At 35.2% G+C, this 15204-nt stretch overlaps 1 protein-coding gene across 2 annotated transcripts in view; it reads right to left on the bottom strand.

The window, feature by feature from the left end:
* Positions 1 to 15204, bottom strand: part of HERPUD2 (HERPUD family member 2) — a 64211-nt gene that overhangs the window by 29706 nt on the left and 19301 nt on the right. Inside the window, exons 2-4 of one of the 2 annotated variants that reach the window (XM_002818058.3) lie at positions 12855 to 12932; positions 9887 to 10000; positions 7127 to 7281 (exon numbers count right to left, since the gene is read on the bottom strand). In XM_002818058.3, the coding sequence (XP_002818104.1) occupies positions 7127 to 7281; positions 9887 to 10000; positions 12855 to 12932 (347 nt within the window). The remainder of the gene's footprint in view (positions 1 to 7126; positions 7282 to 9886; positions 10001 to 12854; positions 12933 to 15204) is intronic. The other variant, XM_009242867.3, reaches the window with a different exon arrangement.

Genomic DNA, 15204 nt, shown 5'->3' with positions numbered 1-15204 from the left:
ATATGTGCCACATTTTCTTAATCCAGTCTATCATTGTTGGACATTTGGGCTGGTTCTAAGCCTTTGCTATTGTAAACAGTGCCACAATAAACATACGTGTGCATATGTCTTTATAGCAGCATGATTTATAATCATTTGGGTATATGCTCAGTAATGGCATGGCTGGGTCAAATGGTATTTCTAGTTCTAGATCCCTGAGGAATCGCCACACTGTCTCCCACAATGGTTGAACTAGTTTACAGTCCCACCAACAGTATAAAAGTGTTCCTATTTCTTCACATCCTCTCCAGCACCTGTTGTTTCCTGACTTTTTAATGACTGCCATTCTAACTGGTGTGAGATGGCATCTCATGGTTTTGATTTGCATTTCTCTGATGGTCAGTGATGATGAGCATTTTTTCATGTGTCTCTTAGCTGAATAAATGTCTTCTTTTGAGACGTGTCTGTTCATATACTTTGCCCACTTGTTGATGGGGTTGTTAGTTTTTTTCTTGTAAATTTGTTAGAGTTCTTTGTAGATTCTGTATGTTAGCCCTTTGTCAGATGAGTAGATTGCAAAAATTTTCTCCCATTCTGTAGGTTGCCTGTTCACTCTGATGGTAGTTTCTTTTGCTGTGCAGAAGCTCTTTAGTTTAATTAGATCCCATTTGTCAATTTTGGCTTTTGTTGCCATTGCTTTTGGTGTTTTAGACATGAAGTCCTTGCCCATGCCTATGGCCTGAATGGTATTGCCTAGGTTTTCTTCTAGGGTTTTTATGGCTTTAGGTCTAACATTTAAGTCTTTAATCCATCTTGAATTAATTTTTGTATAAGGTGTAAGGAAGGGATCCAGTTTCAGCTTTCTACATATGGCTAGCCAGTTTTCCCAGCAAGATTTGTTAAATAGGGAATCATTTCCCCATTGCTTGTTTTTGTCAGGTTTGTCAAAGATCAGACAGTTGTAGATGTGTGGTATTATTTCTGAGGGCTCTGTTCTGTTCCATTGGTCTGTATCTCTGTTTTGGTACCAGTACCATGCTGTTTTGGTTACTGTAGCCTTGTGGTATAGTTTGAAGTCAGGTAGCGTGATGCCTCCAGCTTTGTTCTTTTGGCTTAGGATTGACTTGGCAATGTGGGCTCTTTTTTGGTTCCATATGAACTTTAGTTTTTTCCAATTCTGTGAAGAAAGTCATTGGTAGCTTGATGGGGATGGCATTGAATCTATCAATTACCTTGGGCAGTATGGCCATTTTCATGATATTGATTCTTCCCATCCATGAGCAGAGAATGTTCTTCCATTTGTTTGTATCCTCTTTTATTTCATTGAGCAGTGGTTTGTAGTTCTCCTTGAAGAGGTCCTTCACATCCCTTGTAAGTTGGATCCCTAGGTATTTTATTCTCTTTGAAGCAATTGTGAATGGGAGTTCACTCATGATTTGGCTCTCTGTTTGTCTGTTATTGGTGTATAAGAACACTTGTGATTTCTGCACATTGATTTTGTATCCTGAGACTTTGCTGAAGTTACTTATCAGCTTAAGGAAATTTGGGGCTGAGACAATGGGGTTTTCTAAATATACAATCATGTCATCTGCAAACAGGGACAATTTGACTTCCTCTTTTCCTAATTGAATACCCTTTATTTCTTTCTCCTGCCTGATTGCCCTGGCCAGAACTTACAACACTGTGTTGAATAGGAGTGGTGAGAGACGGCATCCCTGTCTTGTGCCAGTTTTCAAAGGGAATGCTTCCAGTTTTTGCCCATTCAGTATGATATTGGCTGTGGGTGTGTCATAGATAGCTTTTATTATTTTGAGATACGTCCCATCAATACCTAGTTTATTGAGAGTTTTTAGCATGAATTGCTGTTGAATTTTGTCAAAGGCCTTTTCTGCATCTATTGAGACAATCATGTGGTTTCTGTCTTTTGTTCTGTTTACATGATGGATTATGTTTACTGATTTGCATACATTAAACCAGCCTTGCATCCCAGGGATGAAGCTGACTTCATTGTGGTGGATAAGCTTTTTAATGTGCTGCTGGATTCAGTTTGCCAGTATTTTATTGAGGATTTTTGCATCAATGTTCTTCAGGGATATTGGTCTAAAATTCTCTTTTTTTTGTTGTGTCTCTGCCAGGCTTTGGTATCAGAATGATGCTGGCCTCATAAAATGAGTTAGGGAGGATTCCCTCTTTTTCTATTCATTGGAATAGTTTCAGAAGGAATGGAAACAGCCTCTCTTTGTACCTCTGGTAGAATTCAGCTGTGAATCTGTCTAGTCTTGGACTTTTTTTGGTTGGTAGGCTATTAATTATTGCCTCAATTTCAGAACCTGTTATTGGTCTATTCAGGGATTCAACTTCTTCCTGGTTTAGTCTTGGGAGGGTGTATGTGTCAAGGAATTTATCCATTTCTTCTAGCTTTTCTAGTTTATTTGCGTAGAGGTGTTTATAGAACTCTCTGATGGCCGTATTTCTGTGGGATCAGTGGTGATATCCCCTTTATCATTTTTTATTGTGTCTATTTGATTCTTCTCTCTTTTATTCTTTATTAGTCTTGCTAGTGGTCTATCAATTTTGTTGATCTTTTCAAAAAACCAGCTCCTGGCTTCATTGATTTTTTTGAAGGATTTTTTGTGTCTATCTCCTTCAGTTCTGCTCTGATCTTAGTTATTTCTTGCCTTCTGCCAGCTTTTGAATGTGTTTGGTCTTCCTTCTCTAGTTCTTTTAATTGTGATGTTAGGGTGTCAATTTTAGATCTCTCCTGCTTTCTCTTATGGGCATTTAGTGCTATAAATTTCCCTCTACACGCTGCATTAAATGTGTCCCAGAGATTCTGGTATGTTGTGTCTCTGTTCTCATTAGTTTCAAAGAACATCTTTATTTCTGCCTTCATTTTGTTATGTACCCAGTAGTCATTCAGGAGCAGGTTGTTCAGTTTCCATGTAGTTGAGCGGTTTTGACTGAGTTTCTTAATCCTGAGTTCTAGTTTGATTGCACTGTGGTCTGAGAGACAGTTTGTTATAATTTCTGTTCTTTTACATTTGCTGAGGAGTGCTTTACTTCCAACTATGTGGTCAGTTTTAGAATAAGTGGGTGTGGTGCTGAGAAGAATGTATATTGTGTTGTTTTGGGGTGGACAGTTCTGTAGATATCTATTAGGTCTGCTTGGTGCAGAGCTGAGTTCAATTCCTAGATATCCTTGTTAAGTTTCTGTCTCGTTGATCCGTCTAATGTTGACAGTGGGGTGTTAAAGTCTCCCACTATTATTGTGTGGGAGTCTAAGTCTCTTTGTAGGTCTTTAAGGATTTGCTTTATGAAACTGGGTGCTCCTGTATTGGGTGCATATATATGTAAGATAGTTAGCTCTTCTTGTTGAATTGACCCCTTTACCATTATGTAATGGCCTTGTCTCTTTTTATCTCTGTTGGTTTAAAGTCTGTTTTATCAGAGACTAGGATTGCAACCCCTACCTTTTTTTGTTTTCCATTTGCTTGGTAGATCTTCCTCCATCCCTTTATTTTGAGCCTATGTGTGTCTCTGCATGTAAGTTGGGTTTCCTGAATACAGCACACTGATGGGTCTTGACTCTTTATCCAATTTGCCAGTCTGTGTCTTTTAATTGGAGCATTTAGCCCATTTACATTTAAGGTTAATATTATTATGTGTGAATTTGATCCTGTCATTATGATGTTACCTGGCTATTTTGCTCATTAGTTGATGCAGTTTCTTCCTAGTATCGATGGTCTTTACAATTTGGCATGTTTTTGCAGGGCTGGTACTGGTTCCATGTTTAGTATTTCCTTCAGGAGCTCTTGTAAGGCAGGCCTGGTTGTGGCAAAATCTCTCAGCATTTGTTTGTCTGTAAAGTATTTTATTTCTCCATCACTTATGAAGCTTAGTTTGGCTGAATATGAAATTCTGGGTTGAAAATTCTTTTCTTTAAGAATATTGAATATTGGCCCCCACTCTCTTCTGGCTTGTAGAGTTTCTGCCGAGACATCAGCTGTTAGTCTGATGGGCTTCCCTTTGTGGGTAACTCAACCTTTCTCTCTGGCTGCCTTTAACATTTTTTTCTTCATTTCAACTTTAGTGAATCTGACAATTATGTGTCTTGGAGTTGCTCTTCTCAAGGAGTATCTTTGTGGCGTTCTCTGTATTTCCTGAATTTGAATGTTGGCCTGTCTCACTAGGTTGGGGAAGTTCTCCTGGATGATATCCTGAAGAGTGCTTTCCAACTTGGTTCCATTCTCCCCGTCACTTTCAGGTACACCAATAAGACGTAGTTTGGTCTTCTCACATAGTCCCATATTTCTCGGAGGCTTTGTTCGTTTCTTTTTACTCTTTTTTTCCTAAACTTCTCTTCTCACTTCATTTCATTCATTTGATCTTCAATCACTGATACCCTTTCTTCCATTTAATCAAATCAGCTACTGAAGCTTGTGCATGCATCAGGTAGTTCTTGTGCCATGGTTTTCAGCTCCATCAGGTCATTTAAGGACTTATCTACACTGTTTATTCTAGTTAGCCATTTGTCTACTCTTTTTTCAAGGTTTTTAGCTTCTTTGTGATGGGTTCAAACATCCTCCTTTAGCTCGGAGAAGTCTGTTATTACTGATTGTCTGAAGCCTTCTTCTCTCAACTTGTCAAAGTCATTCTCTGTCCAGCTTTGTTCTGTTGCTGGCGAGGAGCTCATGTTGCTGCCTAATCCTTCCTCTGGAAGCTTCATCTCAGAGGGGCACCCAGCCTTATGAAGTGTCAGTCGCCCCCCTACTGGGAGGTGCCTCCCAGTTAGGCTACTCAGGGGTCAGGGACCCACTTGAGGAGGCAGTCTGTCCATTCTGAGATCTCAAACTCAGTGCTGGGAGAACCACTACTCTCTTCAAAGCTGTCAGACAGGGATATTTAAGTCTGCAGAAGTTTCTGCTGCCTTTTGTTCAGCTATGCCCTGCCCCTAGAGGTGGAGTCTACAGAGGCAGGCAGGCCTCCTTGAGCTGAGGTGGGCTCCACCCAGTTCAAGTTTCCTGGCCACTTTGTTTATGTACTCAAGCCTCATCAATGGCGGACGCCCCTCCCCCAGCCTCACTGCAGCCTTGCAGTTCGATCTCAGACTGCTGTGCTAGCAATGAGCAGGGCTCCTTGGGCGTGGGACCCTCCGAGCCAGGCGCGGGATATAACCTCCTGGTGTGCTGTTTGCTAAGGCCATTGGAAAAGCGCACTATTAGGGTGGGAGTGTCCCGATTTTCCAGGTGCAGTCTGTCACGGCTTCCCTTTGCTAGGAAAGGGAATTCCCTGACCCCTTGTGCTTCCCAGATGAGGCGATGCCCCGCCCTGCTCCATGGGCTGCACCCACTTGTCTGGCAAGCCCCAGTGAAATGAACCTGGTACCTCAGTTGGAAATGCAGAAATCACCCATCTTCTGCATCATTCACGCTGGGAGCTGCAGACTGGAGCTGTTCCTATTCGGCCATATTGGCGCCACCTATTTCAGATTTTTCTAATCAGTTTAATATACTTCGAAGAGCTGAATGCTTTTGTCTTTTATGTTTATTAATTTTCTCAATAGCCTAGTTTAGAGAAATTATTAATCTTTTACCAATGTATCTATGGTCTTATTCTGAAGACCTGTAATCTTATAAGCTTGATTTGTTTATTACAAAATATATTCACTGTAAGTATGAGAAAGAGTTATAAATTTTATCCAGAGATAACCACTATTAATGTGGCACTATATATTCTTCCAGGCTTATTTATAATACTCCCACCTTCCACCACTACCACTCTGTATAAACTGAGAGGAACTTTGTAAAAAAGAAAGGAAGTGAATTACTGTCATAAGACAGAAAGTATTTTAAGCTACTGTTCCATAATATAAACCCTGAGAACACTGCTTTTTACAAGTAAATCTTGGTTTATATTAATAGTAATCACTTTCTGAAAACAAAAATAGTTTCACAGGTACTTTATGAAAGTCTACAACCAGCCTCATCTAAACACTTATTTTGAAAGAAAAGACTTCACATTCAAGAAATCTGAGACAAATTAGTTCTCTTCTATTTGCTATATATTCAGCTTTGTTTTTCTATATTAATAACTGAATTAAGTTTAAAGTTCTAAGTAAAAAGTACCTGAGTGTTTATGCTGTCCTGTTTAGCACAGCAGTCAATAGCTACTCCTTGGTTACATCACCTACATTACAATTGTGAGGTCCTAGCCATATTCTCATTTCTAGCTCCATCATCATGGATGCAGACCAGTGCCACACACTGCAGCCCCATGGCTTGATATGCAACACAGAAATTATCACTATCTGTTACTCAAGCTTCCTTTACCTCAAAAATAACAATAATACCCCAGTAAAACAGTCTGCTTTCAGACACAACCCTGGTCCAAACCAAGTTCTCCAAGATCCTACTCTCTAAGCTGCTTTACCTGTGGCTGCATTTCCTCTGGAAGTGCCTAACCCAAAGGGCCTGCTGTAATTGCTAAATATAGGGTGACTATGGCAAGCTTCCTAAGAAAACTGCTTTATAGAACTCTCAATACAACAAAGATTCTGGACAACATGCAGCAAGATTAGCATATCCCTGTAATATATCATGGTTTTACTCTAGCACAGTTGTTACCAAGTTGATTAGAAACACCTGTGGAACGTTTAAAAACATTTAAAAACAGATTGCTGGGCTCTGTACTCTTCCAAGTACACCTTCACTCAACCACATTCCCCTGAAGACTAAATTGAGTAGATCTATAGTGAGACTGAGTAAAAAAAAATTAGTTACGTGGATCCTTGCTATTCAAAGTGTGGTCCAAACATCAGAAGCATCAGCATCATCTGGCAGCTTGTCAGAAATGCAGATTCTCAGGCCCCATCATACCTATTGAATACAAACCTGCAGCTCAACAAGGTCTCCCGGTGACTAGGACAAACATTCAAGATTGAAAGCACTGCCCTGCATGATTCTGATGTGCAGCCAGGTTTCAAAAGCAGTGCTCTTCTTAACCCTCTAGTTCTCAAAATACAAAATCAAATATATGAATAAATTTAAAATGTACTTTAATTACCGCAAAGAGGCTATAGTGAAACTCAAAAGCAATTCATTTTTAGGGGGCCCCAATCACATTCCATAGCTACCACAATTTCACTTACCCTTGCATTACATATGGAAACTGATGACTCTGTGCTTGGTCAGTTTGTGCTTGTGGAAGGGTACGCCGCCTCAATCCTTCTGAGGAAGAACCCGCAGCTAAAGACAAGGTTTCTTGACCAGATGATGGAGTTGTTGATCCTGAATGATCTGAACTCTACAAATAAAAATGTAATTTTTAAAAGGAGATTTAGTTCTTTACAATCGTAAAATTACAGGCACATTACTAAAAATGTATTCATGAAATCCCTCTGCAAAATAACTACATTTCAGAAATTTACTGTTTTAAATCTTGTGTCCAGTATAAGTAGATATTTTAATTTTGATAAGTCAAAACTTACCAAAACCGCTTAACTAAAATATTCCATTTTTTCAACTAGAAATGGCTGAGGAGCAGAATATACAAAAACAGCATATTAAATTCTGAGGATTAAGTTAATGCATAAAAAGCTCTTTTCACATGATTAAATTAATGCATGCAAAGCTCCTTTCATGATGCCTAACACATAGAAAGTGTTCAATAAATGGTACTAATTACTGAGTCATTTAAACAGTTACTATGTGCCAAGTAATGTACAACATGCTATTGTTAACACATTGGTTTAAAGTAATGAGAAACAGGCTAGAAATCAAAAGATCTAAAATCTAGTGTTATCTCTGACATTAACAAGAATTATAACCTTAAAGGTTCACTTAACCTCTCAGAGTCTCCACTTTCCTACAGAAAATGAGATTGGACTAAATTTTCAAGATTCTTTTCAGTTCTAAAATTCTATTAGTTTATAGAAATCACCAACAAATATTGCTTTTTTACAAAATGAACTACGAGAATCAAGATGTTAATCAGGATTTTTTTATTCTCATGCTCAAATTTTTTTATTCTCGTGCTTATGGATTCATTAACCGTAAACAATATAACTCCCTGAAGACCATCTCAATTTGTTCGAAAATAGTTTGTCAAGTGTTTCATGTACATTTAAAACACAATTACATTTTACATAAATTATAGTTCTTCCACTTTAAAAAGCTAGGTAAAGTATTATTTTAACATCCTTCCTTTAACAATTTTGTTAAATTGTATTTTACCCGTACTGCCTTCCTATTGACAGGATGTCTTTTTGCATGACTCCCATGCTAAGTCCTGCCATGTCAAAGGTCCAAAACAGTCTTTTGCAAAACAGTCCACACCAGTCTTTTGCAAGACTAACAAAAACTTACTTTAAAATGTTACTTCACACACAATAGATATCAAATATCTTACTAAGGAGTCCGGATTCTTAGGAACATAAACAGGGAAAGGTTTCTTTTTCAGCAAGACATCTCATTAAATGGGCCATCATAATATGGTGTTCATTAATACAATTATTAGAAGAAAAGCCTAGTCATTTGGCAGCACAACCTAATTTCTCTAGAACTAATGATTTCTGACCTTATTAGGTAATTATTTTATGATTAGATCTTTAAAATATTTTCAAGTCCCTTGAAATTTCTGAACCATGAAAAATTAAGGTGAATTCAACTTAACATTCCTTTGATACTTTTCAGGCTTTCATAACACTCTGAAAAAAACAAATATACACACTAATGACACAAAATCATGGCTGAGCAACCCACTGGACAAGTCAAAGTCAGAGGGTTCTTTCCCAACAAAAATTGAAGCAATGCAACTGGGTCCGATGACTACAAAAAAAGACTCTGTGCCAATGCCAATGTCTGTGCCTTTCCATACCAAGGCAGGAAACATACAAAGACCCTTGGGTGTTTTGACAAAGCATATTTTATTTAGTTTAATGTAAGCTAAATTCCCATGGCTGGTACTAGGAAATACTTACCATTAAGAGAATACGAATTGAATACAGCAACTGGAGAAGCTAGTTTCCTAAAGAAGCGGTTAACTAGTATCTATTGAGAGAGTTTTCAGCTAGCTCCCACTCCTGTCACTTGTGCTCTCTTTCAAGCTTTGGCTGGATTCTTGACAAGGAAAGCATACTTAGCAGTATAAAAGTTCCCTGACTGCTCAAGAAGTTGAAAGCACACTTCCACTCATCCAATCCTCTCACCTGCAAATGTGTCATAGAAAGCTTTTATGGGAAATCAAAAACAACATAAAAGGACTGGGTACAATGTTTTTGAAATTTGTAGAAAATGTCTAAATTGAGAAGGTCAACTATTACAAAACATTTCTAAAACAATTTTAGGCAGATGGAAAAATAAGGATGGAGGAATGAATACCCAAGTCTAAAAGAGATTAGTACATTAAGTATTTCCTCCCCAAGCAGGTGGAATGTACACCTAAATCCAGTCATTTTTAAAAAACAAAATCCTTGACCAAGTCATCACTTCAAGAAGATTTAGGGTACTTAAATTTTAAACAATTTAATCCACCTTGAATCAAATATACTATTTTAAATACCTGGCATATTTCTGAAACATCATTGGCCTTAGAGTTTATATTATATAACCGTAACATAATTCCGTTTCCTGAGTATTCCAGTAATTAAACCTTTGAAGATTAAATCTATTACTGACCTGCCATACAGCAAATTATAACTCATGGTGAGTAGACTTCAAGGGATAACACTGCGTATTAGACCTTTCAAAATGGTAAACTTTACAAAATGCCTAACTTTAGTTCAAAACACAATCTCAAAATCCACAAGCTCCAATTGTTCTGTTTTTCATTTAGTTTTTAGAGGCAAAAAATAAGAAGACGATGAAAAAAAAAGAAAAGTTCAATGTTTGCTCCTCCTAAAACAACTCACAGAATTGCTGCTGGATGCCAGTGCTTCACGACTTTCTCTATTGGTGCTGGATTTTGGAGAACTGGGAGGAGTCCGAGAAGTACATACTAGATGAACCATATGATACTCATCTTGCTAAAATTAAAGAAGATTACATTTAAAGGGTAGTACTATAAAATGTACAGTTCAAAAAGTCAGTAGCTAAACTGAAATACTTAAAACTTAGGTCCCTTTCAAGCCTAGCCATTCTATTACTGATAAATTGTTATCATTTGAAGGTAAATTTGTCATTTGTGTTCCTTTTGAATTCCATATTTTCTCCATACTTGGAAAATGATCTAAATACTCTGCAATTGCTGTATTAAAAAATTATTTTGCATACAAAGCAGTCTTAAAGCAAACAATGTTGTGAAAGTTGTATCAGCACAATCTATAATTTCAGCATGAAAACATCTAGCACCTTAAACTTTTTACAGTTTACGTATTTCCATCGCTTGAGGCTTAGCAACTATAAAATAAACTCAAATAATTTCATCATAATCACATTTGCCTTAATTTTAGCAAGGTGATTTTTTTTTACTCTTTTTTTAGTCAAAAACTATTTTTATCTATAATACCTATACGCAGACATAAGGCATACATTTAAACTATATTCTGTAAATATCCCATGTTTTTCCATAAACCTAATAATATGACTGAAGAAAAATATTCCAAATAACAATTAGGGTTGGCATTTTAGCTTAGTGAGATCATAAGCATATTTATTTATACTTAGACGTAAAACTAGCAAATAAGATGGGGAAAGGAAAGAAGGAATAAAGGAGGACAGAGAACAATGAAGGATGAGTCAGCAAGTTTTTAAAAAAGAAAACACAATGACAAAGAAAAAGGAGCAGAAAGAAAGATACCCAAATGGTGAGAAAGGGAAACAAAGCTACTAGAAACTATGAATGTATCACTTGCCTACCATGAACCTATAATTGTGCTTAATTTGGAGGCAAATCCAAGAAAGGGTACAACAGGCCCTTTCTTAAAGAGGCTCATGATATTGTTAAGAGAGTAGACTAGTGCACTACAGCACAATTAGAGAAACACAGAGAACAGTCTTTTTTTCATGAAACTGAGAAGCCCAACCTTAATTGCTTTAGGAGTTTGGAGGAAGAAGTTACTAAGGGTTAGAATGCTAAAGAAAGGCTTCAGAGACAGCATGACAGAAGGTATGCCTGGCAAAGGAGGTTGAAGACACTCCTAATTTTTAATGTCCCCCTTAGCTTCTTAATACAGAATATTAACAAGCATACAAGTATAAGATGTTGATCCTTAGAAACCTAGTTCCAAAAGGTCATTATTAATCACAATTAATTCACAGAATTTATTTATCTTGGGAATGTTTCTATAAAACATTTTGTGACTAGGTAAAGCTAATGGCAGTATTTAACTGAAAAAAATAAAGGGGTACATTGACTTTAGCAAAAACAGTTGAAAGAACTATTCAAAACATAAATGTATTACTCAAAATGTTTTATATAGTGGCCCAAGAGTTCTTTGACTGAAGCAGTTTTTATTTTAAGTTGTCTAGCCTGAAACCATTCCTAGCAGCAAAAATCTTTTTAAAAGTCTTCATGTGCAGATTTAAGCTATCCTTGGCGTAAAATAATTAATATATCTATATTTCAAAGAGCAGATGGCAGAAAGGACTATATTGAAATATATTTTATTTCTGAGCACCAGCATAAAAACAAGAGAAAAAAAAAAGAACAGCCAGAACACAGAGGTTTTTAGGGCTATTCTAAATGATACTATACTGGTGGAGACATGTCATTATATATTTGCCAAAACTCATAGAATGTGCAACACCAAGAGTGACCCCTAAAATGAACTACAGACTTTGGGTGATAATATATGTCAATGTAGGCTCACTGATTGTAACAAATGTACTACTTTGGTGTGGGATGCTGCTAGTGGGGCACGTTGTGCCTATGTGGGGTCAGAGAATGTAAGAGAAATTGCTGTACTTTCTGTTCAATTTTGCTATAAACCTAAAACAGCTCTAAAAAATTGTTTAAAAAAAAAAAGAGGAAAGAAAGAAACAAAAAAAAAACCTGCTGCAAATTCCACTATTTTTGAGGGAGTGGGTATTACACTATGTTAGCAATTTGAAACTACATAATGCCAATAACAGCAAGAAGTCACATTGGCAAAGCTAAAAAGCTAAAATGTCAACTGTCTAAGCAGAAGGAATATACTAATATTTTTTTTAAAGTTTCCCACTGGTGATCATAAACACACAGGAGAAGATACAGATCTTCTAAATTAGATAAGGAATATCCACAACAACAGTTAGAGTTAAGTCAAAGATCTAAGGCAAAACATAGAAGAAATTCAATTCTGCTATACTCACCAACAAAAAGCAACATTTCAAATGCTGAAAAGCTCTATAAGTATAAATTCCACAAATGAACATAAGCTAAAAGCTACCATTAAAATAACTAGCCTTCAAGCTGATTTTATTGAAAATATTGAAATATATCTTAGCTCTGAGCACCCACAAAGTTTGCTAACTGATGGACCAGTTAATTTCCTCCTGAAATTAAACTCCCAACTCAAGCAATTTGTATAAAAATATCATGCAGCTGGCAAAAAGGAGATTAAGAGGAAAGATTGTTATCAATGAAAATCTGTCACCACTACTGAACATTCTACTTCTGCACGACTGACGTCAATAGCATTTTCTTACAAAAAATGACAAACACCTGAACATGAATACATAATCCTACTTCAGATTTAACTATCAGATGGATATACAGAACTGTTACCTAAACTAATAATAAACGATCATGTTACTTTCTAATTTATCTTTACTTGTTATACTACCCAAAGGGATTGATTTTAAGTATCTAAAAACTGAACTGGTTGAATAAAATTTCAGAACATATCTCCTCTCACATTCTGAATGTATCTGGTATCAAATAGTGGTAGAAAAGCTTACTTTTCTGAGAATGTCTTTCAGCTGCAGATGATCGGGAAGCAGTCTGCCCGAATACACCAATCTCTGATCCTTCGTCAACTAAGAAATGGGACAAAGAAAAGAATTCAACTTTTCTAATTATGCAAATTGAAGGTTGGGAATAACATGCCTAATTATGGGTAAAATAAAACTCCCTTTAGGCACAAGTAAGCAGAAAACTGACACAATTTAAGTTTTGTTTTTCCAAATTCTACTTAAGAAAAAAACATTTAAGAGTTCAGCAAATGTTGTGTATCTATTGTAGCTATAATAAAGTACAGATAATTAATATATTAAAAAACCTGAGGAGGGGGAACAGGTAGGTAAATTGGAAGTCTGTCTTTTCAACTGTAATGCAATGCATATATGACTATCATTTTAAAATCTTCAAGACTATATAAATGAGAAAGTGGTTGGCTTTATATTAATCGTCAACAGTAGGATAAAATTTCGATGTCACCAGAATCATTTTGCCTTATTTTGTCAATTTTTCATCTAAGATAATATATGACTTATTTTCTTCCTTACTAATATTGTGCAGAACTAAATTTATTGGTTTTAATTCAAGAGCCATTTAGATTTAGTTATAAATTTACTCACTATTCTAATTATTATTCCTGCCACTATCACAAATACCTTTGTTAAGTTTTTCAAAAACGCAAGACTAAAGAAAAATCAACACAAGCGCATGGAGAGTCAGTTGCCATCTCTATATGCAACCAGAATAATTATGTAAAATTAAAGCATCTGCATATACTCCACATAAGGCCCATTTCATAACTGCAAAACAGGTGAATGTTCTTTGAATTTTATCAAAACAAATACTAGCTATATCAATAATTGTTAAATATGCCAAATCCAAGCCACAACTATAACAATTTTTAAGACTATGTATTCAACATGGCTACTATAAAAGGTCTTCTTATATTAAAATTAGCCATAATAGAAATTATCATACTAAGATCTGTGGTTCAGGCATCCTTACACACCAAAGGTATAGCTATCCTTCAAGATACTTAACCATTACACATATTCCAATTTCTCCTGGAAGCATTTTGGAGTGTGCCATTCCTCAAATGCACATGTACAAAGTCCTATATATAAACAATCAAATACAATGCACAGGTTTCAAAATCATAAGTCTTACAACCTGTATATATATAACCTTACAACCTGTATATATATATATATATATATTTTATATGTATTATATATAATATATATTAAATATATTATATATATTTATATTTATATTATATATATAATAATCTTTCTGAAGATTCCAAGGATTTTAGGAGCTATTCGGCAGGAAACAGCATGAAAACCAAATATATTTCACAATATATTTCACAAATATATTTCACAATACCACAGTGCTCCTCTCTCTCTCTCTCTCTCTATATATATATGTGTGTGTGTGTATATATATCTATTATATAATATATACAATTAATATATATTAATAATATAATATAATAATATATAATATAATATAATATATGATATATAATATAATATAATATAATATATAATATATACTATATAATATATATAAATTATATATATTATATACTATATAATATATATAAATTATATATATTATATACTATATAATATATAATAAATTATATATATTATATAGTATATAATATATAATATATTATATATAATATTTAATATAATATTATATAATATATAATATATAATATATAATATAATATTATATAATATATAATATATAATATATAATATATAATATAATATAATAATTTAATATAATAATATAATATATTATATATAATATATATAATATAATATAATATAATAATATAATATATATTATATATAATATATTATATATATTAATTATATATAATATAACAGATATATACACACACACACACACACACACACATATATATATATAGAGAGAGAGAGAGAGAGAGGAGCACTGTGGTATTGTAAAATATATTTGGTTTTCATGCTGTTTCCTGCCGAATAGCTCCTAAAATCCTTGGAATCTTCAGAAAGATGAGTATCTTCAGTGTGCTAATAAGACAACTGGTGGCTGGGGGACCCTACAATTTAACAGAGGAACCAACCAAGTGATTAGAAGGTTGCAACTTTCAGTCCCACCCCCACCGCCAACCTCCAGAGAGGGAGAGTGGCTTAAGGTTGAGTTGATAAACCAATGGCCAATGATTTAATCAATCATTTCTACCTAACGAAGCTTCCATAAAAACCCAAAAGGACTGAGTTCTGAGAGCTCCAGCATAGTAGAATGAGTCGAAGTTCCTCAAGAGTGGATGGGCCTAGAAAGGGCATGGAAGCT

The sequence above is a fragment of the Pongo abelii genome, chromosome 6 (assembly GCF_028885655.2).
Source record: "Pongo abelii isolate AG06213 chromosome 6, NHGRI_mPonAbe1-v2.0_pri, whole genome shotgun sequence".
NCBI classification, from domain to species: domain Eukaryota; kingdom Metazoa; phylum Chordata; class Mammalia; order Primates; family Hominidae; genus Pongo; species Pongo abelii.
The sequence above is the reverse complement of the archived record's forward strand: the minus strand, read 5'-3'. Positions and strand labels throughout refer to the sequence as shown.